The 26,111-nt window shown below is 61.0% G+C and overlaps 1 protein-coding gene across 2 annotated transcripts in view; it reads left to right on the plus strand.

Annotated features, from left to right (window-relative positions):
• Window positions 1-26,111, plus strand: part of Rimbp2 (RIMS binding protein 2) — a 49,984-nt gene that overhangs the window by 576 nt on the left and 23,297 nt on the right. Inside the window, exons 2-10 of one of the 2 annotated variants that reach the window (XM_090320534.1) lie at window positions 339-428; window positions 3,665-3,787; window positions 9,410-9,514; window positions 14,179-14,229; window positions 19,907-20,075; window positions 20,610-20,755; window positions 21,608-21,684; window positions 22,769-22,878; window positions 23,952-24,749. In XM_090320534.1, the coding sequence (XP_090176660.1) occupies window positions 339-428; window positions 3,665-3,787; window positions 9,410-9,514; window positions 14,179-14,229; window positions 19,907-20,075; window positions 20,610-20,755; window positions 21,608-21,684; window positions 22,769-22,878; window positions 23,952-24,749 (1,669 nt within the window). Of the gene's footprint in view, window positions 1-338; window positions 429-3,664; window positions 3,788-9,409; window positions 9,515-14,178; window positions 14,230-19,906; window positions 20,076-20,609; window positions 20,756-21,607; window positions 21,685-22,768; window positions 22,879-23,951; window positions 24,750-26,111 lie in introns of those variants that run through there. The other variant, XM_090320533.1, reaches the window with a different exon arrangement.

A 26,111-nucleotide genomic window follows, 5' to 3' on the forward strand; every position in this document is an offset into this window, starting at 1 on the left:
TGTTAAGATTGTCTCCTGTGCTTTCTCCCTGGGAAGAGGACTTCATCAGGCTGTGCCACCGGTCTGGAGTGGGGGACATGAGGTAGAAATAAAGTCAGTGGCTGAGAACTTACCCACGATCACTGGGAGGCTGGGCAAGAGGCCCACCGAGTTCCTCCCCTGCTAGGTACTTAGTGCACAGTATTTTATCACACTGGGACGGGCTCCGTGGTCTCCATCCCATGCCCCAGGGGTTGCAGAGTCGAGAGCCAAGTGGAAGCCCCTGTGTTCTGGGTAGAATTCCTGAGCCCTGGGCTCCAACCCGAGCCTCCTCTCACAGCCCTTTCCTTTTGCCCCAGGACAATGAACTGAAGGAAGTCGCCTGGGAGGAGCGTTGCGGGAGACCCCACCATGCAGGCCTTCCTGCCAACGCCCTGCCGCACCACCAGGTAATGACGCCAGCATCGCCCAGCCTAGGGGCCAGTGGGGTGGGGCAGGGGAGCTGACCTGGGCGCCCTGCCTGCCCCCTCCACCTGGACATCTGCTCGCTGGCCTGTCCTGGGAACGGAGGCCCTGGGTCCACAGCTCACTGGCCACTGCTGCTGATGTGGAGCCACTCACTCCACGCTTCACCGTGCGGGCGCCAGGGCTCCCGCCAGGCTCGAAGGACTTCTCAGGCACCGGTTTCGCTGTCTTCCTCTTTGCTGCTGCTTCTGCTTCTTCTTCTCCTCCTCCTCCTCCTTCTCCTTCTCCTTTTCCTTCTTCTCCTTCTCCTTCTCCTCCTTCTTCTTCTGTCCTGGGCTTGAGCTCAGGGCCTGAGCGCTGTCCTTGGACTTTCTCAAGGCTAGAGCTCTACCACTTGAGCCTCAGCATCACTTCTGGCTTTTTTCTATGTATGTGGGGTGCCGAGGAATTGAACCCGGGTCTTCATGCATGCTAGGCAAGCACTCTACCACTAGGCCAAATTCCTGGCCCTTCTTTTTTAAAGTGTCTGTGTCAGGGAGTTAAAAGAGATGATGGGGATAGAGAGTGGGGACCCCCAAACCTGAGAGGGGTGGCTACATGTGTCCCGCTCACTGCACTGCTGGATGGGGGCCCCGAGACTTGAAAGCAGGGTTTCAAAGGCACACGTGTACACTGGTGTTACAAGTGAATCATGGCAGACAGCTGGAGTCAGTGCAAGCGTCCGTCCATGGATGGGTAACAGCACAGGCCCAGCCCTGAAAGGAAGGGAATTCTGACAGAGGCTACGTTGTGGATGAAGTGGTGTGGGCGGGGCATGGCGTAGGATGAACTAAGACAATAAGCATCCCATTTCTGCCTGGTCCTCAGAGAAGATACAGGGCTGACTGGTGGCTCTGAGCAGCTGGTTCTGGGGGGGGGCTGGGGGAAGCTGTGCTTGAGCTTATTCTGGAATGAATGATGCTGGCTGAAGCACGCATGGACGTCTGGACAGGGGAGAGGGCTTGTGACCGTCTCTGCCGCTGCGGGTGGCAGTGTGGTTCTGGTGGCAGCGGGCACTGGCCTGGCTGGGCCAATGAGGCTGCAGGGAGATGGGCCGGTGGCCTTCTTCTTCCTCCTCTTGTCACTCCATGAGCATTGCAAGCTGCTGATGTCCTGGACAGCGATCGGGCAGTGAGCAGGGAGCACAGACCACGCGGGGCCCCGTGGGCGCCCAGCCAGGCCAGTCTGGCCAGAGGCAGGTGGAGTCCCGGCTCTGGACAGCCTCTCTTCCTTCCTCTGTGGTGCTGTGGCCCCCACAGCACCTTGAACTTCAGGAGTCCATCTTTATCCTCCCCTTCGTGTCTGAGACCTCTGTCCTGCCACCTTCCCAGCCCAGCCTGTCCAACAGGCCCGGAGGCAGCACACCCACAGCCTTGCGTTGTGCGGCGTGCGGCAGGAGCCCAGTGACTCACCAGGACAGCTGGCAGGGATATGCCAGCCCGTCCCGCCCCCACGCCAGCCTTGCTCTGCTCCATTCTCCTCCGGCTGCCCAGGCAGCCAGCTATGTGCATACAGGAGACAGAGAGAGAGACAGAGACAGAGACAGCAGCTCCCTGCTGTATCAGGGCTGAGCTGCTGAGTGGAGACTGCCAAGCAGGGGCAGGCAGGGGTGGACAGGGGCGGGCAGAGTTGGGCAGGGGCCCAGGCAGGGGTGGGCAGAGGTGGGTAGGGGTGGGCAGGGTCAGAGGGAGAACGACATCAGCCCCCCCCAGGCAGGTCCTCTGCAGGCAGAGCCTTCTCCACGTCATGTGCAGAACGCAGAGGCCTGGGGCCTCCCTTCCTCACGGAGCTCGTGCTGTGTGCCTGGCTGTTTGGACGTCACACAGGCAGCCGAAGCGCTCGCCCTCTGCAGGCACAGAGGTCTGGCACCCCTTGGCCTGGAGACAGGAGGGCAGAGTGCCCCGAGCTAAAGGTGTGTCAGGTCCTGCAGAGCCTTTGAGAGGAATCTGGATTTTTTTTTTCTGATTTCCATGGAAAGGTCTTGCTATTTCCAGCAGGGAGAAATAGGCTGAGCACTTGGGGTCCCTGCGTGAAGCAGGACTTCTAGGCATCGTGCTGCCCCCAGTGCTGTAGGTGGTGCCAGCGCCTGGCAGGCCAGGCCTCTGGGTCTGAGCGTGTCCTGACACCTTGGTGGAGCTGCCCCCCCCCAAGTTCATGGTCAGTGCCTCGCGCTGCAGCAGCACACCTGACCCAGCATTCCTGTGCCACAGACCTCGCCAGGACCCCAGCCCGCACCCGTGCCACCAGTGTTGAGGCAGCGAGGTTGTTGGTAGCTGGTAGCGTGCTTTTGAGGCCATCACGTGCGCTCTACGGCTTGGGGAGAGGGAAGGAGAGGTCTGTCAGGGCCAGAGCAGGTCACTTCCGTGTGGAGCTCAAGGGGAGTCTGAGGTGCACCCCCCCATTAGAATGTTCCTGCCTGCCTCAGAGGCTGGGGTTCTGGGAGTGAGGTGCGTCTTCAGTAAGCTCACAGCTCAGTCCCGGGGCTGGGGCCTGAGACTGCCAGGAAACCTAGGCAAAAATGCAGAGCTCCGCTGGCATTTGTATCCGCTGTTAAGATGGGTGGAATCGTGAGAAGAATCATCTGTAAGGGACAGAAAGCAATCTAAATTGTCCCAGGTAATGAGGACATGGAATAAATGACGAGCTTCAGATGCAGCTTGATCAAGGCGCTCGAATGACCCCATCTGCCTTTCCCTATGTCTCTCTCCACTCTCTTTCATTGGCTTTGTCCTCAGATGGGTTTTTCCCTTCATGAAGAATTATGGCACAGGAGCTACTCATCTTGTCCTCAGTTTCCCAGTCTGGTCAGAGCATGGTCCCTTCCCAGGCTCTTAGAGAAGACATCTCCATAGAGAGTGATTGGATCACATGGCTTAGCCTCACGCACCCTTCTACTTGGGGTAGAATGACACCGATTGGCTAGGCCTGTGTCACATTCACAGCAGGAGCCAATCACTGTGGCTTGTGGCAGTTGTGGGTGGGGAAGAAGAAGAGGAGCCTCTGCTGGCTGGGCCACACGGTAGGAAGCGCAGGGTGGAGGAGGGAGGGAGGACAGAGGGAGGAGGGAGGGAAGGAAGACTTCCCAGAACTCAAGGATATGTATTGTTGCGAGGCTGCCAGGGCCCAGTGGAGGACCAGGCAGGTGGTGATGGCCTCCGGGTCTCCTTTGCTCTGCTCCTAGGTGAAGGTGGAGTATGCCTGGCTCCTCCACAGGCTCGCTGTGGTGACCAGAGAACGCAATTTGGCCGTGGAGGAGAAGCACCGGCTCCAAGGCAAGCTGGAGAATCTAGAACAGGTCCTGAAGGTAGGGTGGCGTCGTGCACAGGGCCAGCCCCGCTGGCCAGCGCCAGGGGACCAAGCTGCTGCTCCAGAGTGGGAAACAGCTGGAGCTCTCATCAACATTCGTGGCGGCAAAGAGCAATCAGTAACCAGATTGCCGTGTTCCTGGGATCCAGCCTGCGGTGCCAGCCATGCACCACTGCTGGGTGTTTAGCGCCGCTGGGCAGACGGTCCAGAGGCATCGAAGCACGTGGGTTTCTCTCCCATTTTATACCACTTGCTGCCTTAGTGAGTGAGGCAAACCTGGATGTTCTCCCAGACAGCCAGCCAGGAGATAAATATGTGTGCGGGCCAGCGGCCAGCACGTGGCCGCGCAGAGGAGGACAGAGGCGCTTCAGAAGGGTGCTCTCCTGCTGCTGGCGTTTGTGAGTGATGCCAGCCTCTGAGGTGCTGTGTTCTAGGTGGAAAGCTGCAGGTGCCAAAAGCCTGCGGTCGGTGGGTGCTTGCTAGGTTGAGGAGCAGCTGTTGGGGGGGCAGTGACCAGATGGGCATCCTGCAGCGTGAGGGCAGTGAGGGCCAGGCGGGGGCATTGCGCAGATGGGTGATGAGCTGGGACGGGGTATTGCTGCATTCCAAGGACTGTAGAGTTTGTCTGAAACATGTTTATTATATAATGTCCATATAGATGAAGATGCCTGTCCTAGACCCCGTGGCTTTAGGCCATAGCCATTGGCTGCTGCTTATGAGGACTGGAGGATTGGAAGAGTGGAGGACTGGAGGACAGGAGACAGTCCACTCAGGAGACAACAGGTGGACTTCACCCTGTTGCTCTGTGGTTGTTCCTGTGGATCAAGTCCAGCTCTGACCTGCTCTTATTGGAAAGCCTCATGGGGCAGCCTCGCAGGAGGTGCTGTGGCTGTCTGCACAGGCTCAGTTCAGCACAAAGGCGGTCTTCAATGCCCGCTCTAACCATGCTGTCAGAAAAGCCCAAAGAACCCACCTGAGCTGTACACAGGCAGCCCCTGGGATGAGTCCGCCCATCCACCCATCCATCCACCCACCCACCCATCCACCCATCCATCCACCCACCCATCCATCCACCCACCCACCCATCCACCCATCCATCCACCCACCCACCCATCCATCCATCCATCTATCCACCCATCCATCCATCCACCCATCCACCCACCCATCCACCCACCCATCTATCCACCCACCCATCCACCCACCCATCCACCCACCCATCCACCCATCTATCCACCCACCCATCTATCCACCCACCCACCCACCCATCCACCCACCCATCCATCCATCCATCCACCCATCCATCCATCCATCCATCCATCCATCCATCCATCCTCCCATCATCCATTCATCCCACACTGCTTCCTGGCAGGAGCCCAGCGCCTGGGGTCGCTGCCCTGAGTGCAGACTTCCCGCACTGCCAGGTAGTGTGGAAGCTTGGTGAGTTCTCACCGGGTGCTAGTCAGAAACGCCGTGTGGCACAGCAGAGCCGTTTGTGTCACCTCTGCCTCCTGTTTGGGAGCGCAGCATTGCCTCTCCAGCCTCAGAGGAGGGGTAATACAGTTTGCACTGGGTCTGCATCTGGCAGGCAAGCTTCCTTGGGAAGAGGCCCTGGCATTTGTAGGTTACTTAAATGCTGGTGCTAATGTCGACACATGGCTATAAATATCACCACGTTAAAAATAAACCCTGCCACAGGCAGTGCGCTACAGACAGTGGGGTTTCTTCCTGCCATGATGTATCACCGTTGTGTATCATCCCAGCATCCTTCTCGTGCATCCTCATGTGTCGTCCTTGTGTAGGATTCTGCCTGTGGTAGAAGCCAGGGGCTTCTGATTCCCTCTGGACGTCCTGAACCCTGGGTTCCCATGATGGTCAACCCAGGGACCCTTGAGGAAAACCCCAGACACTGGCCACGGGGCTGCTATCTCAGGAGGGAGGCTGGGGAAGGCTTGCCTGAACATCCACACTTCCTAGCCCAGGGTTGGTAGAGGGCCTCTCCAGGAGGTGGGGAGAGCCTGCCCTGCCCACTCCCTGCCCTGCCCTAGTGAGCACAGAATCTCTCGGGCTGCGTCTGCAGGGACATCCACCCAGGAAAGGGAAGCATCAGGTGGGCACAGTGAGGTCCATGAGATGCTGTGCCATGCTGGGCAGTGGCAGAGTCCCAGGGGCTCTAGTCCTTGGCACTTGGTCCTGTGCCTTCCTCCCCAAAGCAGTGAGTGGGCCAGTGTGGCCCTCTGCATGGGACACAGGAGAGGAGATGAGGGGCAGTGACACCAGGAGAGGCCGGCTGACCTTTGGAGGCATTGCCCTTAGCAAGGTGTAGAGGATGAGGGAAGGGCACGACTCTGCCTGCCCTGTGTGGCAGCCTTCTGACTCTGGGCTGGTTCACATCCCTCCCAGACGATAAACCCAGCCCCACCACTCCCCATCAACTCCGAGACTTTCAGCTGCAGTCTTGATCCTATTTTGGCTAAAATCCTTTGTCATCCTTTGAGTCAGGCACCGGCATCGTTACTGATCCTGGTGGCCCGGGTTCAGGGAGAAGCGGGGCCTCCTGTGGCCTGGCAGCGCTCAGCAGGGCGCAGCCGTCACTGCTCGTGCTGGTGAAGGTGTGCGTCTCTGGTGTGAGGAGATCACAAAGGAGTCCAGCCATGGCCGTCTGGAACCCCTGGCACGTCCCACGTAGCCAGTGTGGCTTCCCGGCCCGTGGAGGGCTCGTGGGAATGAGGGTGGTTCTCATCCAGCACGGCCGTGACAAGTGCGTGGTCCTTGTTGGCCACATTACTGCTGGGAATGAGATGGGGCTGGAAAAGGAGGGCCTGGCCGCAGCCCAGCTGTGCTGATGTTCATTTGATCTCTTCCGGAGCGAGGCGCTCCAAGCCGGGAGGCACCGACACACAACTGAACATCTGGGTGAGAAGAGCCGGTCCCCAGAGGCAGGGCATGCTGGACACCGTGGTGGGGTGGCCTTGCTGGCGAAGCACGTGATGCAGGCCCGGCCAGCGCTGGGATGGGTTGCGGGGAGTCTGGCAGTGGTGTGAAGTTGTCCCCGAGGCCACTGTTGGGGACAGGGAGGCAGTCCTGCCTGCTGTCTGCCCAGGCAGTGGCTGGCCTTGGGAGTGACAGGAAGGGACAGGTGTGGCAGGAGAGGTTGAGGGTCTAAAAGGTTGGAGGTGGAGTGAGGCGGGCCAGGGGGCCGAGAACCATCCCGCTCCTCATCCAGAAGAGCTCGGGAGGGGTGGAGGCGGTGTTTGCTGGGATGGGCCAAGAAAACCTCAGAACGTCTGCACAAGCAAGTCAGGATTCTCAGAGCCTGTTTTCTGTGCACCAGGTGGGATGGAGATGGGGGTGGGGTTTCCTCTGGGAGCAGAGAGTGTGGACAGAGGCCCCGCCCCGGGCAGGGCAGGGCTGCCGCTCACCGGTTTGCTGGGAGGGACAGGCGGGTGACATGGCATGGCGACCCATCCGTGTTGCCTTAGCAGGGCGCTTCCAGGCCAGGGAGGGGCAGGGCTGGAGGAGCAGGGGAGGCCCCGTGCACGGAACCCCTTCTTGGCTGTGAGCGAGGAGGCCGAAGCGATGGTGCCGGGGTTTGGCCGAGCTGGAGACGGACTCTGAGGCCTCTGAGGCCTTTCCCTGCACGGGCTCGTGCGTGGCTGGCACCCCACGCGTGCGTGGCTCCTGGTGTGGAGTGCTGCCTGCGGCGGCTGTTTCTGAGACACCTGTGAGGATCCCTTCCTTCCCCACAGAATAAAGAGAACACTGGCTGCCTTAGCAATGGCCCTGCCACACTTCGCAGAAGGCAGCTATTCACAGGGACAGCAGCTCATTAGGCCGCTGCACCGGGCTCGTCCATGCGGGCAGCCTGGCCCCTCACGGCTCTGCTGGCAGGTCAGCTCACTGGCCCGTGGCTGACGTGTGGGGAGAATTTCCACAGCTCCTCAGAGGATTCCTGACCGTGGTGGGCGGGGGATGCGCAGGCACCAGGGAGGGGTGACGAGGCAGGCCCAGGGGAATCCCGCCGAGTCAGGGCAGCGTGGCCCGTCCACGCCGCCTGTCCTCGCTCGCACTGCATGGCCGGTGCAGCAGCTGCGTGCACAGTGCTCGCCTCGGAGCGGCCAGCGGTGTGCAGAGCCCTCGGCTCCGGGAGGGACGATGGCCTCTAAGAGGGTGTTGGTGCTCAGAGGGTCCTGGCAATCTCTCTGGACTCCCAGGACTGGAGTGTGCGAGGGTGTGTCCGTGTGCACGCGTTTGTGCTTCCATCTGCCCCGTGAATGAACTCTTCCTGTCTCAGCCCATCAGGTGGCAGTGACTTGATGCCCTGTTTGATGGGGTTTTGCCAGTATTCGGGGGAATTCTGTATTCCCAGCATCCCGGGTTCCTCAGTTACCATGGCAACCATGAAACAGCACTTGTCTGCCGAGGTGTGGGGTAATTACAGCTTGGAGTCCCCGGGGGGGGGGCTGTGGAGGTGGCAGAGGGGACAGGAGGGTCACCCCAAAGGGAGGGGGAGCCTTCACCTTGAAGGCAAATGAGGAAGCGAAGCCACCAGCCGACGCGAGCGCGAGTCTCTCCCGCGCTGATGCCAAATGTCTGGTCTTGAAGAGCGGCACTCTTGGTGACCCAGGGTGGGACAGAGGAACACGCATCCTCCTGGTCTCCAGCCCCTCATGGCCCCTCTCCCCAAGTGAGGTGGCCAGCGCCCGGTGAGACTCCAGGGGCCTCTCCCGAGCCCCTCACGTGACCCCTGCCTCCCCGGTCTACAATCCCCCGAGGCACTAAGGCAAAATCAAAGCACCAAACTTGAATAAAATTGCCAAACTATAGATAAAAACATCATGGCATGTAAGCAGATGGGCGTTGGTGTCAGTGTGCATGTGAGTCTGCACGTGGTCTCTCTCCTCGGGTGGCACCTGCAGCCTGGGCCTGCATGGCCAGGCATGGCACCTCTGTGGGCAGCACCAGGGCCCCTCGGCCTCTGGTGGCCACTCCTGGGGGGTCTCTGGGGCTGTCCCAGGTCAGCGTAACGTGAGCTGCAGGGCGCAGGGGCGAGGGCCAGAACAGGCTGTCTTCCCAGCAGGGCCCAGCAGGTGGCGTCCCTTCACTCTGCCTGGCTGCCACCCTGCTTGCAACCTTCCTCAGGGGACCTGTGAAGGGACATTAGGCCTCGGGGAGGCAGCAGTGAAGACCAGACCCCAAGACTCAGGTCCTGTGGAGGGCGTGGCTCTGGGATTGATGTGTGATGGCGGGAATGACACTTTTCCATGCCTCGATTTCCATTTCCTCCCGTGCGGGAGGAATGCGGGTCATTAGTGCAGGTCAGAGCCTGGGGCCTTGGTGGGTGTGTGGAAGGTAACCGCCTTCCACTGTTTGTGGGAGGGGGCGGAGGGGAGGGGAGGGGGCCCCTCCGCCCTACCTGCCCTCCTGGAGCTGGCAGATGCTCCAGCACTGAGAATATAAAAAGCAAATGCAGGGGAGGCAGCTGGAGGGGCCCTGGGTTCCCCCTCCTGCCTCCTCCGTGGACGAGGAGGCGGGGCTCCGTGCCGTGTGGAGTCCCTCGGTGCCGAGCTGTGGTGCCGAGCCGAGGGCGGGCGCGGCGCTCAGGACGCGCTCTTCCCCGCAGCACATGCGGGAAGCTGCAGAACGGCGGCAGCAGCTGGAGCTGGAGCATGAGCAAGCCCTGGCGGTCCTCAGCGCCAAGCAGCGGGAAATCGAGCTCCTGCAGAAGGTGAGGGGGCGGCTGGCGGGCGGAGCACGCGTTCTGGGTGAGCCAGTGTGCCTTGGGTGGTGTGCAATTGTGCATGGCCCCTGCACACGCGTGTGCATGTATGACTGTGAGTGAGCCACGGACGTGGGTGTCTGTGAGTGCATGCACGTGGGGGTGGGGAGGAAGAAGGGCAGTGTGGAGGGTCGAGAGGGGCCGGGAGCCCCTGGCTGCCCTCCCAGGTCCCTGGGGCCACAGACCCGGCGCCAGCCCTTCTTCCTTCCCTCCTGGCTCAGAGGCTCCCAGGGGCCTTTGTGCGTCTCCTGGGCTGACTTGAAGCCCTGTCCTGTAATGTCCTCACTGGCCAGGGCCCTGCAGGGAATGCTGGGACCTCGTAAGGAAAGGCCCCTGTGACCGGTCAGGACTGGCTTGGCCCTGGAGAAAGGCAAGTCACCCCAGGCCACCAGCCTGGGCGCGGGTAGGCAAGGCAGGGACGGGCCAGGACTTCTCTTGGTACTGAGGTGAGCGGACATGGGTCAGATGCCCACAGAGGACCAGGTTTGAGAGGCTGCCACACTCTGCCTGCCTTCATGACGGTTGTAGCTGCTAGCCTGCGGCTCTTCACATGGTGGGTGGGTGTTGTTTTGTGCCAATCCCTGGGCTTGAACTCAGGGCCTCAGATAGCACTCTACCACTTGAGCCACAGCTCCACTTCCAGCTGGTTGGTAGTTAACAGGAAATAAAAGCCTCATGGACTTGCCTGCTCAGTCTAGCTTCGAACTGCTGTCCTCAGATCTCAGCCTGAGTAGCTAGGGTTACAGGCGTGAGCACTTTGTATGATTTTTTGTTTGTTTTTTTTTGCTACTCCTGGGGCTTAAACTCAGGACCTGGACGCTGTCCTTGAGCTTCTTTTGCTGGTGGCTGGCACTCTACCACTTGAGCCACAGCACCACTTCCAGCTTTTTCTGTGTATGTGGTACTGAGGAATCGAACCTGAGTCTTGGTGCATGCTGGGCGAGCCCTAGGCCAAACTCCCGGGCCATATGTTGTGTTTTAAAGTAAGTTAATGTGGTGGGCAACACTTCTGGTGGGTCCCATGAGCGCGAGGGAGAGAGGAAGTGGGGACCAAGAGACAAGAGGTAGAGGAGGGGAGCCGGTGTGTGGAGGCAGGGCTGTGGTCCAGGCAGCAGAGGACTGTGGGGGTGGGGGAGTTCACCCCGACTTCACCGTCCGCTTTGTCCATGGTTTAATGATGAGGTGACGGCCTGCAGACCTGAGGGTCACTGTCCTTGTCCCCTGTCCTCTTTCCTCCCTTCAGAGCAGAGAGGACCTGCCAGGGTGGCAGGGGCTCTAGGCTGGGTCACAGTGCTGTGGATCTGTAGTCACCGGTCCAGGGCTGGCCAGGAAGGCAGCAGGAGCCCCCTCTGCTCTGCCCGTGTGCCCTCCTCACCAGGTCTTCCGTCTGACCACGAGGAACGCGTCTGCCGCCCCGCCTGCCCCCCGCCTGCCTGGTGATAGGAATCTCCGCTTCCCCTGCCAGAGTTTATTAGCTGGAGGCAGCAGGCAGGCCGCTCTGACAGCGTCTCTCATCATTTACCAAGATCCCGCGTTAAGGACAGATTTCATTAGGCTGGTGTGGCTGGGGAGCGACAGGGCCTCGTCACTGTCACGACAGGCTGGCAGGAGCAGCAGTCCTCCCTCCCGTCGGCTCTAGGAGGCGTTCCGCTCTTTGTGGGCAGACACGTTACTCCCCCGCCTGGTCCAGGGACCTTCCGAGGGTCCTGAGGCCCCGTGGTCCTGGCATCTCTGCTCTCCTCAGCGCGGTCTTTCAGAGGCAGATAAGAAGTCTTCAGAAACACAAATATGGCCCAGTAAGGGCGACAGGTCCGGAGCCAGGCAGGAGTTAGTATCTGCGGCCAGCACCTCATTCGGCTTCCGGTATCTCTCCTGGGCATCATGCGATTTCCCCTCTTCCTTTGTCTCCGAGCTCCTCACGTTATTTTGAACATGCTGAGCTCAGGGAACGAGGACAGAGCAAGAGAACTCGGTGACGTGTCCAAGGGCTACGCTGGCGTGTTTTCTCTTAGTAGGGTCTTGCTTCTGGCCCGTGCACACACCTGCGCTGCGATTTGCCTGTGTCAGGTGTCAGTGTCCCCAGCCACGGTCTCAGTATCCGACCTGTGCTGTGCCTGATCCGGTGCCCGCTGGAGGATCCAGCAGCTCAGCTCAGCCATCCGGGGTGGGATGGGAGAAGCAGGTGGGACAATGAGAGGCTGGCACTGCTACATCGAAGAGAAAAGAAAGAGCTGGGCTCTGGTGACACACACCTGCAATCCTAGCTACCCGGTAACCTGAGGTCTGGAGAATGGCAGCGTGAGGCCTACCTGGGCAGAAACGTCCGTGAGACGCCATCTCCAATTAACCCGCCAAAAGCAGGACTGGAGGTGTGGCTCAAGTGGTAGAGTGCCTGCCTAGCCAGTACAAGGCCCTGAAGTCAAACCCCAGTACTGCTAGACACAAACCAAAGAGAGAGGCATAGGTGACTGGCACTGAGACCCGGCTGGGGGGCTCCAGGGTGGGGGGGCAGCCCACGAAGATGGAGGCCACCAGAGCCCAGGCCGTGGCAGTCAGACCCTGGGGCTCCTAGACTGGTGCTCCACCAGTTGGCGCACACACACAGCCTCTTTTTGTGTGGGCTGTCTCGGGCCAGAGTTCCAAGTCAGGGTCTCTGCTTGAGACCCCACGGTCCTCAACAGTCGCAGGTCTGGTTCACCTTTCTGTGGAGCTCATGTACCAGATGCCAATCCAGGGCCCAGCTCTGCCCTCTTCTCACTCACACTCAGAAAGGCTCCTGTGCCCTCACCCGTGCCCCAAAGGGGCAGCAGTCACCTCCACAGTGTGTGTCCTTCTGAAGAGCATGGCTGCGCTGTGGGCTGTCCCGGTCTGACGCTGAGTCCTTCTCACGGGCCCCTTGGCCTCGAGACGAGCATGGGCGCTCATGGGGGCTGTGTCTCCTCCCTGCCCCGGCCACAGGAGGACACGCAATCCCACATACTGGCTCTCAAGTGAGCCTTGCTTGAGTCGCTTCTGAGACATTGCAAGAATTTGGCCCTGCCAACGTTTATCTTGATTTTAGCAAGCTATTCTGATGGCCCAAATGGCCCAGCTTAGAAGTAGCATAAAAAGAGAAAAAAATACCCAGAAACCAAACTTCTGAGTTTCATCTGATGCCAGAAACAAAGTCTGTACTGGCAACGTGGCCTCTCCAGGCTGCCAGGCCTCTGTTGTGTTTAGTTCTGACAGTTGAAAGCTCTCAGATTCAGCCGTGTAGATGGCAGAATGATTTATATCGTCTCTATATGCTCCCTGGCTGTTCATCTTTTTTTTTCCCCTTCTTCCTATTTTGTTCTTTATTATTAGTGCTCGTGCTGTTTTTTCTTTGAAATGAACCATTTTAGGCATTCAGTGCTGAGCTGAATTCAAGAATGGTGTAATTACTGGTGGCCTGTTCTCTACCCCTGCTCTGAAACCCTCTTTGGAAATGCGTGAGAATGCAGGGTGTGTGAATGAACGACGGAAATGTGGAGAGCTGCGGCTGGCTTGCCGCTCGCCTCGCCAGAGCCAGGCGCTTCCCCGCTGGGCAGCGAGAAGGCAAAGCTGCAGAGATGATGTCCCTTGCTCGTCTGTAGGCTCGCCCAGCCCAGCACGAGTTATTCCCTGAGTCTTAAACGTGCGTGCTCCTTGTTAGTCCTTTCTGTTTTTCTCTTTGCGACAGGGTCTTGGTATAGGGCTCCGGCTGGCCTGGAACTCACCACCTTCCTGCCTCAGCCTTCCGGGGCAGGGATTATAGGTGTGCGCCACCCCTCCTGACTGAGTTCTCAGCACATTAAAGGATCCTTCCTGACTGGAAGCGTGGGGCAGGGGTGTGGCTCACGTGATAAAGGGCTGCATTCAGTTGCCTCTTGACACCCCAAAAACCACAACTCATGGGAACTCCCTCCACAGCTGGCTTAGAGCAGGGCACTCTCAGGTCAGGTGAAGGCCCCGGAATCCACCCTGACGAGTGCCCCATCCCCCTGGGTCCATCCCATCCGGTCCAGGCTGGTGTGGGCCTCGAGAGTGGGCGTGGGATGGGCCGATCATCAGAGAAGCCCACGCAAAGCGGGGCAGAAGCAGCTGCGGAGGGAGAGCACGCCACGCCCCGTATTGAGGCCATGTGGTTTGAAGCTAGAGCTGCCAGTTACGTGTCTGCACAAACTGCCCACTGGATTTGTTGTTGTTGTTCCTGGACATCATGAATTCTCAGGACAAGCATTAAAAACGAGATGTTGGAGCCGGTGGCTCTCGCTGTCATCCTAGCTACTCAGGAGGCTGAGATCTGAGGATCATGGTGCAAAAGCCAGCCCAGGCGACACAAAGCCGTGAGACTCTTATCTCCCATGAATCACTGGCAAATGGGAAGTGGGACTGTGGCTCAGGTGTAGGATGGTATCCTTGAGCTGAAGAGCTCAGGGACAGCACCCAGGCCAGAGTTCAAGCCCCATGACCCCCCCCCCCCAAATGCAATGTTGCCTGTCTTGGAGTTAGAGAACCTGAAGACCTGAGAGCTTACTGAAGAATCAAAACACATGCACACAGCCTGACCACCCAGACGCTCACACACTCACCCTTCTCTCTTCTGCCAACAGGCTCAGGTTGAGGCTAAGAAGGAGCACGAAGGTGCGGTGCAGCTGTTAGAGGTAAGAAGGGAGGCGCCACCTCTCCGGGGCAGGGGAGGCCGGGGCCCGCGCGGAGAGCCGAGAGCCCGACGCGCTCGCGCTGCCCCTCGGGGCCGTGATGACTTCCATCCTTACACACTGGGAAACAGAGGTAGAGGAGGGCGAGTCAGAGCTGGGAGGACAGGCCCCTCACATGGCGGGAGCACTCCCCAAGGAGAGGCGGGGGCCTTCGCGGGCTGTCCCCGCCTCTGCTAGACGGAGGGACATTTCTAAGGGCTGACGTGCATGCAGAGCCAGGGAGAGGGGAGCCCGGGAGTCAAAGCGCTCAGTGACCTGGAGCTGCTTCCTGGCGCCATGCCCAGGGCCCGGCCTTCAGCCCTGGCCCCCTCAGGGGCCGTGAGGCTGGGGCTCGGGGCTCACACCCCTGGTGGGGACACTTCTTGTCCCTGGGTCTTGGGTGTGGTCAGTCCCCTCGGGAGGTGAAGGCGGAGAGAGGCAGAGCTGGGGCAGGGGACATCCAGTCCTGACGACAGCAGAACAGACACCTGTCGAGGAGACCAATGCCAGCGCCGCCTGCCGTCTCCAGGCTTCCAGGCACCATGGATTGAGTGAGGCCCATTCACCTTGTCCTTTGTCCCCAGTGGACGCAGTGGAGACGGAGTGTGCCCTGCTCACATTGCTTTCACGTCTGCTCCTCCCACGGAGAGCGGCGTCATTACCACACTAGATACTACAGGTCATCGCTCAAGCACCCATTCAGTTCATGAATATAGGGGGGACGAGCAGATGCTCCACACAGCCACCCTCGCCCCGGGGAGCCCCCTCTCCTCACCCAGGGCAGCCCTGTGCCTCCCCTCCCCCCAGGTCCTTTCCCTGGCTTTCGAGCTGGCTGGGGCAGGGCTGGGGCGAGGGGGGCACACGCGTGGAGCTGAGCGAATGGTGGTAAAGCAGTGTGGCTTGGTTTGGAAAGGGGGGTGGGAAGGCAGCGTGGCTGTGCTGAGAACTGTCCTCTTTGTTCACAACTCTCTCTGTGGTCCTCTGGCTTGGCTCTCCGCCCAGAATGCGCTGGACAGCATGCAGGTATTCAGACGTGTACCCCGAGTGCTCTAGTGTGTGCAGTGCCCCCCCCAGGCAGCCGCGAGCCCTGGGCCGCCCCGTGGCCTCCCTCTCCCCTCTGGGCCTCCTGGCCTAGGTGGGGACCTGGGTTCTAATCCCGGAGCCCCGGGCAGGGTGCTGTTCCCTGGGACCGGGGCGGGCCTGGCGCTCACGGTGTGCTGTTGTCGGCCGATGTGGTCACGCTCAGGCTGGTCCTGTGAATTCAGGTGACCCCAAGGGGAACTCGGGACTGGTGTCTGTGGGGGGTCAACATGACAGGGGGTCACAGGAATCCACGGCGCCCCTGGGCCTTTGCCTCTCCTGTCAGTCCTGAGCGAGCCGCAAGCTCCCTCCATGGGAAGGGGGGGCCCTCGTGGTGGGGGACAAGCCAGGGCCCCTGACACCTGGGCTGGTAGTGGACTCAGAAAGGTTGGCTGGACGGGGGCCCGAGGCAGGAGGAGGGCGGCCGTCACCCGAGAGCCGTGGAAATGTGGCAGGGTGAGCCCCTGCCACAGGGCTATGAAGGGTGAGCAGTTCTCTGAAGAACTGATGCCCAGAACCTATGACCAGAGCCCAGCCCACCTCACCCGGGCGTTGACAAGCACATGGTGGTCACGGACAGAGCGCGCTCCTGTGCAGCCACCCCGCTCCGGAGGGCTGCACCCCCGCGGGTCGGCAGGCTGCCGTCTGTACACAGTATGGCCTGTCCTGGGGCCTCCCGTGCCCAGCTGACAGCGATCACTGTCGCTCGCTGCCCTGGGGATAGCGTGTCAGATCCCATAGCATTCCCGCCGGGCCTAACTTCTTGGCCAGTCAGAGGAGGAAGCGTCCACTCAAGACACTGGACAGACTCCACTGCAGGGGCCAGCAAAACCGAACAACAGAACAAGGCAGCCTGGCAGGCCCAGGAGCCAAAAGCTTCCGGACCCTTGACCAAGAAAAGCAGAAGAGGAAACAGAGCACCCACCAGGACAGCAGCCGGGAGAGCTCCCCAGAGACAGCTTCCCGCCTGGCCCCGCTGGCCCCCGCCTGGCCCCGCTGCCCTCCCCGCCTGGCCCCGCTGGCCCCCGCTGGCCTGGGTGTCACTGCACCATGCAGTGGCTCGGGTGGCACCTGTGAAACCACAGATGAGGTTGTGATCTTCCTCCAGATCTCACGGACTAAACCCTCAAGGCACGAAGATGGGAGCCATTTATACAAGGACAAATTGACTTAACAGGCCTGTGGGCAGAGCCAGCCTGGTAAAGTCGCCTCCAGGCACTGTCGTCTCTGCAGAGAAGACATATTTTAGGGAGGGGGACATCGTTGGGAGAAAGAAGGAGGGGGGCACTGGGGGGCTCGTGTACATGGCGTGCCCTTGGCTGGATCCTGGCATCTCGCCCTGGTGTGTGACTCTTCCAGTGCTGGTCCTGCAGCTGACGTTTGCTCTGTCTCTTCCTTGGTCACCGTCTCCTGGAGTGAGTGTCCCCTCAGACTCTCAAGACTGGCTTGGTTGGACTCGACGCTGCACACGGCTCTTGTTTAAGTGGGGAAGTAGCAGGCATGGCAAGTGGTTGGATATGCGCCTCAGTCTTTATAAATACCCGCATTCGCATTTGCACATCTCTGCTGTTTGTTCTGATTATAGAGCGTTTGCCTGACGATGTGCCATCTGTCACTGCCACGAATGGGCACGGGCACCCTGCCCACCCCCGCCACAGGTGGTGGCTTTCTGAGAGGTGGCGGCCAGTGCATGTGTCTACATGGCCATGTGTGTGCGCGCGTGCATGTGTGTGTGTGCATGTCACACATGCACACACGCGTGCCCGCGCGCATACACACACACACACACACGGGCCAGATCCCACCCTCCTGCTTGTCCCAAAGCTGGGACTTCATTCTGCTCTGTTTCCTGAAATTTGTGTAGCAATCTAAACATGCCAGCTGGGGAGCCGCCGTCCCCTCTGGGCCTCCTAGAAGAGGGTGCTCCTGCAGGGGCCAGGCAGGCGATGGAGGCCCCGCACCTTCCTTCTGAGAGCCACCCAGGGCCTGGACAGCCAGCTTCAGCCAGACCTGGTGATTCGCCTGCGTGACAAGGAGCAAGTCTCAGACTGTGTGTGGTGGAACTCGGGGACTGGAGGGGTGGGGAGGCTCAGCCATTGCTCTCAGCCCACAGCCAGGAAACACCACAAGCTGTGGAGAACGAACCCACAGAGGGCCCCTGCACCGCCCCTCGGCCCCACGCGGCCCCGGCTCGGCTGTGCTGTTTCTGTGAGAAGCTGCTGGGCTGGCCTCGGGCCTGACTCTTCCTAGTCAGACTCTGGACGTAGCACCATGTACGACGCAGACCCGGGCCGGTCGCAGGAGGTCAGCGATGACCCCGAGCGTCCTGGGCCAGGGCACTTGAGGGTGGCCGGTGCTCAGGCGTGGGAGCCAGGTGTGTCCTGAGCACTTGGGTTTCGTCAGGGAATGCTGGGAAACAAGCTCCCCGGCCATACCGCCTGCACGCCTTGACCGTCGCTGGAGCAGTGAGAGGGCCCCACAGGTCTAGCCTGGCATCTCCACCCTGTCCCCTGCCTGCCTGCGGCGAGGGCTCGGCGCTGTGCTCGGGCACAGACGCGGTCTGCAGAACGGTGACTTCCCTCTTCTGTGAAGGGACTGCACAGGGATGGCTCGTTTCCGGCCCTGCAGCTCCCCAGCCCGCCTGAAGAACCGGCGCAGGGCTCCAGGGCTGGCCGCCGCCCTCCCGTCTGCACCTGTTGGCGGTTGTGCCCAGCTAAGGTCCCTGCCCACCCCTGAGGGCTCCAGGTCTGTCTTCAGAGGGACCGGGGCCCCTGGGCTTGAGCGGTCTGATTTGAGGACCCCAGAGGGAGCGTCGTCTGCACGTGGATACCAAAGGCCCCCACGCCTGGCCCTGCTCCTTGTCCCTGAGGTTTGGCTCCGCACCTTTCTCAATTGAGGCAGCCTTCCTGGCTCAGCTCATTCAGCTTTTTAAAAGAATCCTGCGGATTTTTTTTTAATGAATTGAAATTAATTATAGACTTGGGACTTTGAAGGTTATTTTTAGAAGCCCATGATCTCAGGCATAAATAGCACTGCATTCTGGACGAAGTAGCTGAGGCGTCGACTGTCTGCGGTGGAGAAGAGGAAGACAAGACAGGAGGGGAGGGGAGGGGAAGGACCGAGGCCGTGCACCGCGGAACCCTGGATCAGGAGAGCAGCGCGGCCTGCGCCCCGCAGCCCACACACCTACAGGGAATCGAGCAACAATCGAGCGCCGACTGGATCCTGGCACTGGTGCCAACAAGACCTGGTGTGGATGTGTTTGCAGGAGAGCCAGACAGGGCTGTGAACGGCCATGGAGCGGGGACAGTCGCGAGGCAGGAGGGGAGCTGGCGTCGGGGCTGCCACCCTCTCCTCGCCGATTCAGCAAACGCTCATGGAGCACCGAGTGTGCACTGGGCGTGGAGGACACCTGCGGACCCTGAAGCTTAGTCGACAGAACAGACAAGCGGGCAGAGGTTGGGAGAAGCAAAGCCAGGCCAGGGGGCGTTGTGAGGAGGTGGGGGGTGGGTTCCCATGATACCTGTCCTCCAGCCACCTTCGCTGACTAGTGCCAGACCCTTGGCCCTGGAGGGGACAGGAGGGCCACCTCACAGTGCAACTGCAGCAAGGCAGGGGCCTGGCACAGCAGAGAGGTCTTCCAAGCTTGGCCCGTGCTGGGCGTAGCCACCCTGCCCAAGGAGGAGCTTGCTGGCCGGGCCCCTCCTACATGTTCCTTCCCCTGCTCCCTGGTGCCCTGTGGATGCAAATGGCAGCCACGTGGCTAGCCCAGCCCAGCCCGGCCCACTGCGGCTCCTGTATTGTCTGGAAGCGGCGTTCCTGCGGGGACCGCGATCCCAGGGCCCGTGCCGGTGAGAAAGCATTGCATGCTGGGTGAGCGACTGCGCGGTTCTGAGCCAGCGCAGTCCACAGCCTCGCACTCCAGATCTCACCCCGCCAAGGCACCGCGTGCCAACCGCAAAGTGCCGGGCTGCACGCGGAGCCCAGAAGGATCTGAAGGAAGCCGGCTGGGAGCCAGAGACGGCGGGAGCCCTTGGCATCGCAGCTCCTCCGCCATGCCCCACAGCCGGCCCAGGAACCCGAGCTCAAGGAGCAGCTCCCAGTCCTCCCTGTGCACACACCCAGCACACAAAACACGGCACACGTGTGTGTGCTGACAGGTGCACGCATGACACACCACACACACGCATGGACAGCCACACTCACCCAGCACACAAAACACGGGCACATACTGGCAGATAGACATGTGACACACAAGTGTACATAACACACACATGTGCAGGGCACATGACACCTGCATGGGTGTACTGTACACGTGTGTACATCCACACACCACCGCATGTGCATGTATGATGCATACTCACAAACATGCATAGACACACTGCTGCGCAAAATACACACAAGAATGACAATAGCACACACGTGCACAGACGTGCCCAGCACACGCAGGGCACACCACACACATGTACACCCCATTCACACAAGCATACATGTGCACACAGGTTCACGCCTCCCTCCCCTGCTGACTCCCACTGAACTCTGCTGTGTCTCTGCTGTGCAGGCCAAGGTTCGAGAGCTGGAAGAGAAATGCAGGACCCAGAGTGAGCAGTTCAACCTGCTCTCCCGGGAGCTGGACGGCTTCCGGCGGCACGCGGGCCGGATCCACCTGCGGGGCCCGGGCAAGCCCTTCCCCACGTTCATGAACGGGTTGGCGGCCTCGCTGGGGAAAGGTACATGCAGCCCTCCTCCTGTGCCCTGGGGGTGGTGGGACGGCGTCCGCCAGGCCCCGGGGCTGAGTGGTCACGCGGCTGGGTCTGGGCGCTGCGGCTCGGCTGCTGTTGCCAGTCGTGTCACCGTGTCCCCAGGCGTGAGTGGGTGCTCGCCATAGCCCGCTCCCCCGAGGGAGACCTGCCCTAGCGTCTGCGGTCACCCGGGGGCTTCCCGGCCGTCCCCGGCGGGGTGACCTTCTCTGCTGGACTTCTCCCCCTCCTCCCGCCCACACTGCGTGGCGCTGGGACGTGTCGGGAAGGTCAGGACGCGGAGCTGTGAGCAGCCGCTTGCCTTGGCTCAGCAGGCAGAGGGGACGGCACAGGCGGCAGTGCCCGGGCCAGACTCTGGTCCAGGCTCTAGATCATGACCGCGGAGTCCTGGCTTCGAGCCTCTGGGGAGGTCACTTTGTCCAGCACCAGCTGGTAGGCTCGGCAGAGGCTGCGGGCTGCAGGCCGATGACGGCGACGATGGTGATGATGATGATTTAAATTTAGAGAGGAGCAGTCTCCAGGGCCCCACGGGACACTGTGCTGTGACCGGTGACTATATTGGACTGTCCAGGGACGAGCTGGAGCTGCCCTGTGTCCACCCCACCCTCTTGTCGCCAGCTGGCAGTCCAAGATGCAGAATTGAGTCCGAAGTGAGTCTGGCCCGGCGGGGCACCTGATTGGATGGTGACAGATCACCTGACCTTCCTGCCCCAGGCCTCCCCCCTCCCCCACCTTCCCTCCCTCACAGCCATTCACTCCCAGGGTCCCATCTTTACTGTCCTACTATGTGCCAGTAGGTGAGGCCTCACTGTGGGCATGTAACGCCCTTGTCTGGTGGCGACGCATTGTATGCAATGCTTGCCTAGCATGCACGAAGACCCAGGTTCGATTCCTCGATGCCACATACATAGAAAAAGACAGAAGTGGTGCTGAGGCTCAAGTGGTAGAGCTCTACCTTTGAGAAAACCCAAGGACAGTGCTCAGACCCTGAGCTCAGGCCCAGGACTGGGGAAAAAAATAGAAAAAAAAAAGCGGCCGGTTGCAGGTCCTGAGAATAGAACCAGGCCTCCTGCTCTCGTGAGGGTGTGGGGAGGGTGTGGGGAGGGGACTTTCTCAATATTTGTGTCACACCGCACGGAGGAGAAGGAGCAGGGTGGAGCTAGAAGTCTGGGAGGTGGGCAGAAGCCGTGGTGGTGCCAGCGTTTGTCATCCCTCGGGAGATACTGGGTGGCTCCGAGGGGGGTGGGGGTGCGGCTGGCACCAGAAAGCCTGTCTGTCCTGTGCCAGACCTGTGGGGGCCACCTCTGGCTTCCCCCTGAATTCCTCACAAGCGTCACTCTGGGTGACAAGGGATGCCCAGGACAGTGCCCTGGCACAGGCCTGGGATGTGGGCTTCCCGTCTCCTGGGGGTTCTGAGATTGGGGTCCACTTTTCCCAAAGCCAGGTAAGACTGGGGGAGGATCCTCCAGGCACAGTCGGCAGACAGGCTTTGTTTCCAACAGATGGATAATGATCGGAACTCCAATACCTCAAAGCAGAGATTCTCCGGGAAAGTCCACCTCTGCATGGCCCGCTACAGGTAGGGCGCTCGTGAGGCGCTTGCGCCCCAGGGCAGAGGGCCGAGGGGGCTGCAAGGCTTCGCCCTGGAGCCTCTCAGGTCCTTCCTGCAGGGCCAGCAGGAAGGTGGCGCTGCAGCTGGGTGTAGACTAGCCAGCCAGCCCCTGGAGCCCTCCCCATGGAGGCCGCACCCCCTCCCTGTTCTGGAGGCCGGCAGTCTGCATCGAGATGTCCCGGGCTGGGTTCTGCATCGAGATGTCCCGGGCTGGGTTCTGCATCGAGATGTCCCGGGCTGGGTTTCTTGCCTCTCCCGGCCTCTGGGGGCCCAGGGCTTGGCTTGTGGCTGCTTCGCTCTGGGCTCTGTGTTCACATGGTTTCTCCCATGTGCATTTCTGTTTCCCAAGGATTTACACTCACACCAGTCCAGTTTGTCATGTCACTGGACGACATGGACAGAGATCTAGTCCCAAGGTTAGCTGCAGCCCCAGGAGAAGCCTGGCCTTGGACAGAATTTTCTAGACCTCTCACTGAACAAACAGGCTTCCCAGGACTCATCCCAAGGGGAAAGTGTGGGAACGTTGTGCAGACCCGGGGCCCAGAGCGTGCTGACCGGGGTGAGAGCGGAGGCATGGGCCAGCACAGGTAGATGGCGCCGTGGTGCAAGTTGGTGGGTGCGGTGGTGTGCCACGCCCGAGATGGCAGACCATTCCACGAGACGCAAGCCCAGTGTGCTGCGTGGCAAAGTGGAGACACGAGCAGTGTGTGCAGGGCGGCTGCTCAAGCACCGTCACCGAGACCCGTGGGTGGCAGGGCCCAGTTCTGCTGGAAGAGGGATGCGACCCAGGTGTCAGTCCAAACGCACCCTCGGGGCCCAGGCTTGGCGCGGGCAGCTCGCTGCAGTTTCCTCCCGCTGGGTGTGAGGGCCGGGAAGCCTGGAGGTCCGCTCAGAGGGCTCCCGGCCCTGGCTGTCCGGGTTGATGGTTTCTGGGGCGGTGTGTGATGCCAGTCACTCACGCGTGGTGTGTTACAGCAGCTGGCTGCCAAGGCTGGGCAAGGAGCCGAGCCCGTCTAGAGCCGATAATGAGAGCGCTGTGCTCTGTCTGCAGCTACAACCCCTTCGACGGACCCAATGAAAACCCGGAAGCCGAGCTCCCCCTCACGGCGGGAAAATACCTCTATGTTTATGGAGACATGGACGAAGACGGCTTCTACGAAGGTCTCTGTGGGTTTGTGGCTGCTGGGGGCAAGGCTGGCTGGTCTGTCCAGCTGACCAGTGTGTCTGGGCCCTGGGACACCTGGCAGGCCCCTGAGTCAAGCCCCCTGCCGCCCCTGCTCTGCCCCTCCCACTCCTCAGAGTTTGGGGGTGTCCCTCTGTGATAGTAAGACAGTACAGGGGTGTTGTTGAGCTCCAGGCGGGCCCTGGCACCTGGCGGGGGCCTCTGCAGGGCTCACGGGCTGAGGTACCAGCAGCCAGGTGTCCACCTTGGCCGAGGACCCTCTGCTGCTGTCCCTTGGCATCCAGGTGGGGGTGAGACGGAGCCCACCGAGGCTCAAGGTCCCTGCACAAAGCAGGGCAGTTCTTGCACAGAGCCCGCACAGCGTCCGCAGGCTGCAGTGCAGACTGGCCGAGGTCTCCCCGCTGTGCTGCGGTGATAGCGCCGCGCTGCTTTAGGAGTTCCAGCAAACACGGCGTCCTAACCGATGCAGGGTGACCGGCATGGACGTGGTCCTCACGCGGCCTTGTTCAAGCAGTGCAGTCAGGAAAGTCCATCCCTGGTCCCGACAGGTGGCCACTTTCCCGGTATCATTTTGCTTTTCTTTGTCACAGCCGAAACGTCAGATAAGGAAGCCTGGTGCTGAGGGCTCATTGTATTCCCGCTCTTTTCTCTGTCCAACCCCCAAGAAATCCCACCTGCGTCGCCGCTGTCAGGCCCTCACGACAGTGGCTCTGGGCCGCTGCGGGGCCGCCCTGCCGGTCTCTTGACTGTCGTGGCTCGGGCTCTGCCCTGGGTTCTGTCCCGTCGTCCTGTCATGTCGCCTGCCCTCTACCTTTTGGGCCACCATGTGTCCCGATGTCCACACTCACCTTTCCAGCTGTGAGTGTGAGTTGTCCACCCCGAGCTGCTCCTCTGCCCTGCACGGGGGCTGCCTGAGGCAGCCGCCGCCCCGCTGTGTCCGCCCCTGCTTCCCAGAGCCGAGGGGTGCAGGCTCGCCGCCCCACGACGGCCCGAACCCCGAACCCCCGAGGCGCCCGGGCAATGGGGCCGACACCTGCCTCTGCCCCGACAGGAGAGCTGCTGGACGGGCAGAGGGGACTGGTGCCTTCCAACTTTGTGGACTTCGTCCAGGACGACGCGTCGCGGCTGGCCGGCACGCTGGGAAGCGAGCAGGGCCAGAACGTCATCAACCATGGCGGCGTGGGCGAGCCGGGCGAGACCGTCCTCCACCTCCACTCCCCGCCCCTCGACGGCGGCGGCGGGGGGACGCCGGACGGGAGCGTGGACGACGTCGGAGAAGACACCGTGCCTTACCCCAGAAGAATCACCCTCATCAAGCAGCTGGCCAAGAGCGTCATCGTGGGCTGGGAGCCGCCGGCCGTGCCGCCGGGCTGGGGCACCGTGAGCAGCTACAGCGTCCTGGTGGACAGGGAGCCGCGCCTGAGCCTCAGCCTGGGCGGCCGAACCAAGGCCCTCATCGAGAAGCTGAACACGGCCGCCTGCACCTACCGCATCTCCGTGCAGTGCGTGACCAGCCGCGGCCGCTCGGACGAGCTGCAGTGCACGCTGCTGGTGGGCAAGGACGTGGCGGTCGCCCCCTCCCAGCTGCGCGTGGACAACATCACGCAGATCTCGGCCCGGCTCTCCTGGCTGCCCACCAACAGCAACTACAGCCACGTCATCTTCCTGGACGAGGAGGAGCTGGACGTCGTCCGGGCGGCCAGGTACAGGTACCAGCTCTTCAACCTCAGGCCCAACGCGGCCTACAAGGTAAGGGTGCTGGCCCAGCCCCACCAGATGCCCTGGCAGCTGCCCTTGGAGCAGAGGGAGAAGAAGGAGGCCTTCGTGGAGTTCTCCACGCTGCCCGCAGGTGAGCCCCGGGCGGGGAGGAAGCAGACTGGGTGAGACGCCTGTCACCCCGGCTGCTCCGGAGGGAGGCGTGGGAGGGTCCTGGCCTGGGGCTGGCCTGGGGGAAACTCGAGGCCCCACCCGGAAAGGAAGGAAGACACAGTGGTGGTGCGGGTCAAGTGGCCGTACCCCTCCTCCACATCGCTGAGTCCCCGGAAACGCCCCGCACGGCGTCATGGGGGCGGTGGGTGTGTCCCCAGCTCCCTTCCGCATGAGACTCACCTGTGCAGTAGAAGGGGAGGAGGAGGAGGAGGAGGAAGAGGAGGAGAGGAGGAGGAGGAAGAGAAGGAGGAGGAGGAGGAAGAGGAGGAGGAAGAAGGGGAGGAGGAGGAGGAGAAGGAGAAGGAGGAGGAGAAGGAGGAAGAGGAGGAGAAGGAGGAAGAGGAGGAGGAAGAGGAGGAGGAGGAAGAGGAAGAGAAGGAGGAAGAGGAGGAGGAAGAGAAGGAGGAGGAGGAGAAGGAGGAGGAAGAGAAGGAGAAGGAGGAGGAAGAGGAGGAGAAGGAGGAAGAGGAGGAGGAAGAAGGGGAGGAGGAGGAAGAGGAGGAGGAAGAGGAGGAGGAGAAGGAGGAAGAGGAGGAGGAGGAGGAGAAGGAGGAAGAGGAGGAGGAGGAGGAAGAGAAGGAGGAGGAAGAGGAGGAGAAGGAGGAGGAAGAGAAGGAGGAGAAGGAAGAGGAGGAGGAAGAAGGGGAGGAGGAAGAGAAGGAGAAGGAGGAGGAGAAGGGGGAAGAGGAGGAGGAAGAAGGGGAGGAGGAGGAAGAGGAGGAGGAAGAGGAGGAGGAGAAGGAGGAAGAGGAGGAGGAGGAGGAGAAGGAGGAAGAGGAGGAGGAAGAGAAGGAGGAGGAAGAGGAGGAGAAGGAGGAGGAAGAGAAGGAGGAGAAGGAGGAAGAGGAGGAGGAAGAAGGGGAGGAGGAAGAGAAGGAGAAGGAGGAGGAGAAGGAGGAAGAGGAGGAGGAGGAGGAGAAGGAGGAAGAGGAGGAGGAGGAGGAAGAGAAGGAGGAGGAAGAGGAGGAGAAGGAGGAGGAAGAGAAGGAGGAGAAGGAAGAGGAGGAGGAAGAAGGGGAGGAGGAAGAGAAGGAGAAGGAGGAGGAGAAGGGGGAAGAGGAGGAGGAAGAAGGGGAGGAGGAGGAAGAGGAGGAGGAAGAGGAGGAGGAGAAGGAGGAAGAGGAGGAGGAGGAGGAGAAGGAGGAAGAGGAGGAGGAAGAGAAGGAGGAGGAAGAGGAGGAGAAGGAGGAGGAAGAGAAGGAGGAGAAGGAGGAAGAGGAGGAGGAAGAAGGGGGGAGGAGGAAGAGAAGGAGAAGGAGGAGGAGAAGGGGGAAGAGGAGGA

This window comes from Megascapheus bottae, chromosome 28 (genome assembly GCF_031878675.1).
Source record: "Megascapheus bottae isolate mThoBot1 chromosome 28, mThoBot2.hap1, whole genome shotgun sequence".
Classification (NCBI taxonomy): Eukaryota; Metazoa; Chordata; class Mammalia; order Rodentia; family Geomyidae; genus Megascapheus; species Megascapheus bottae.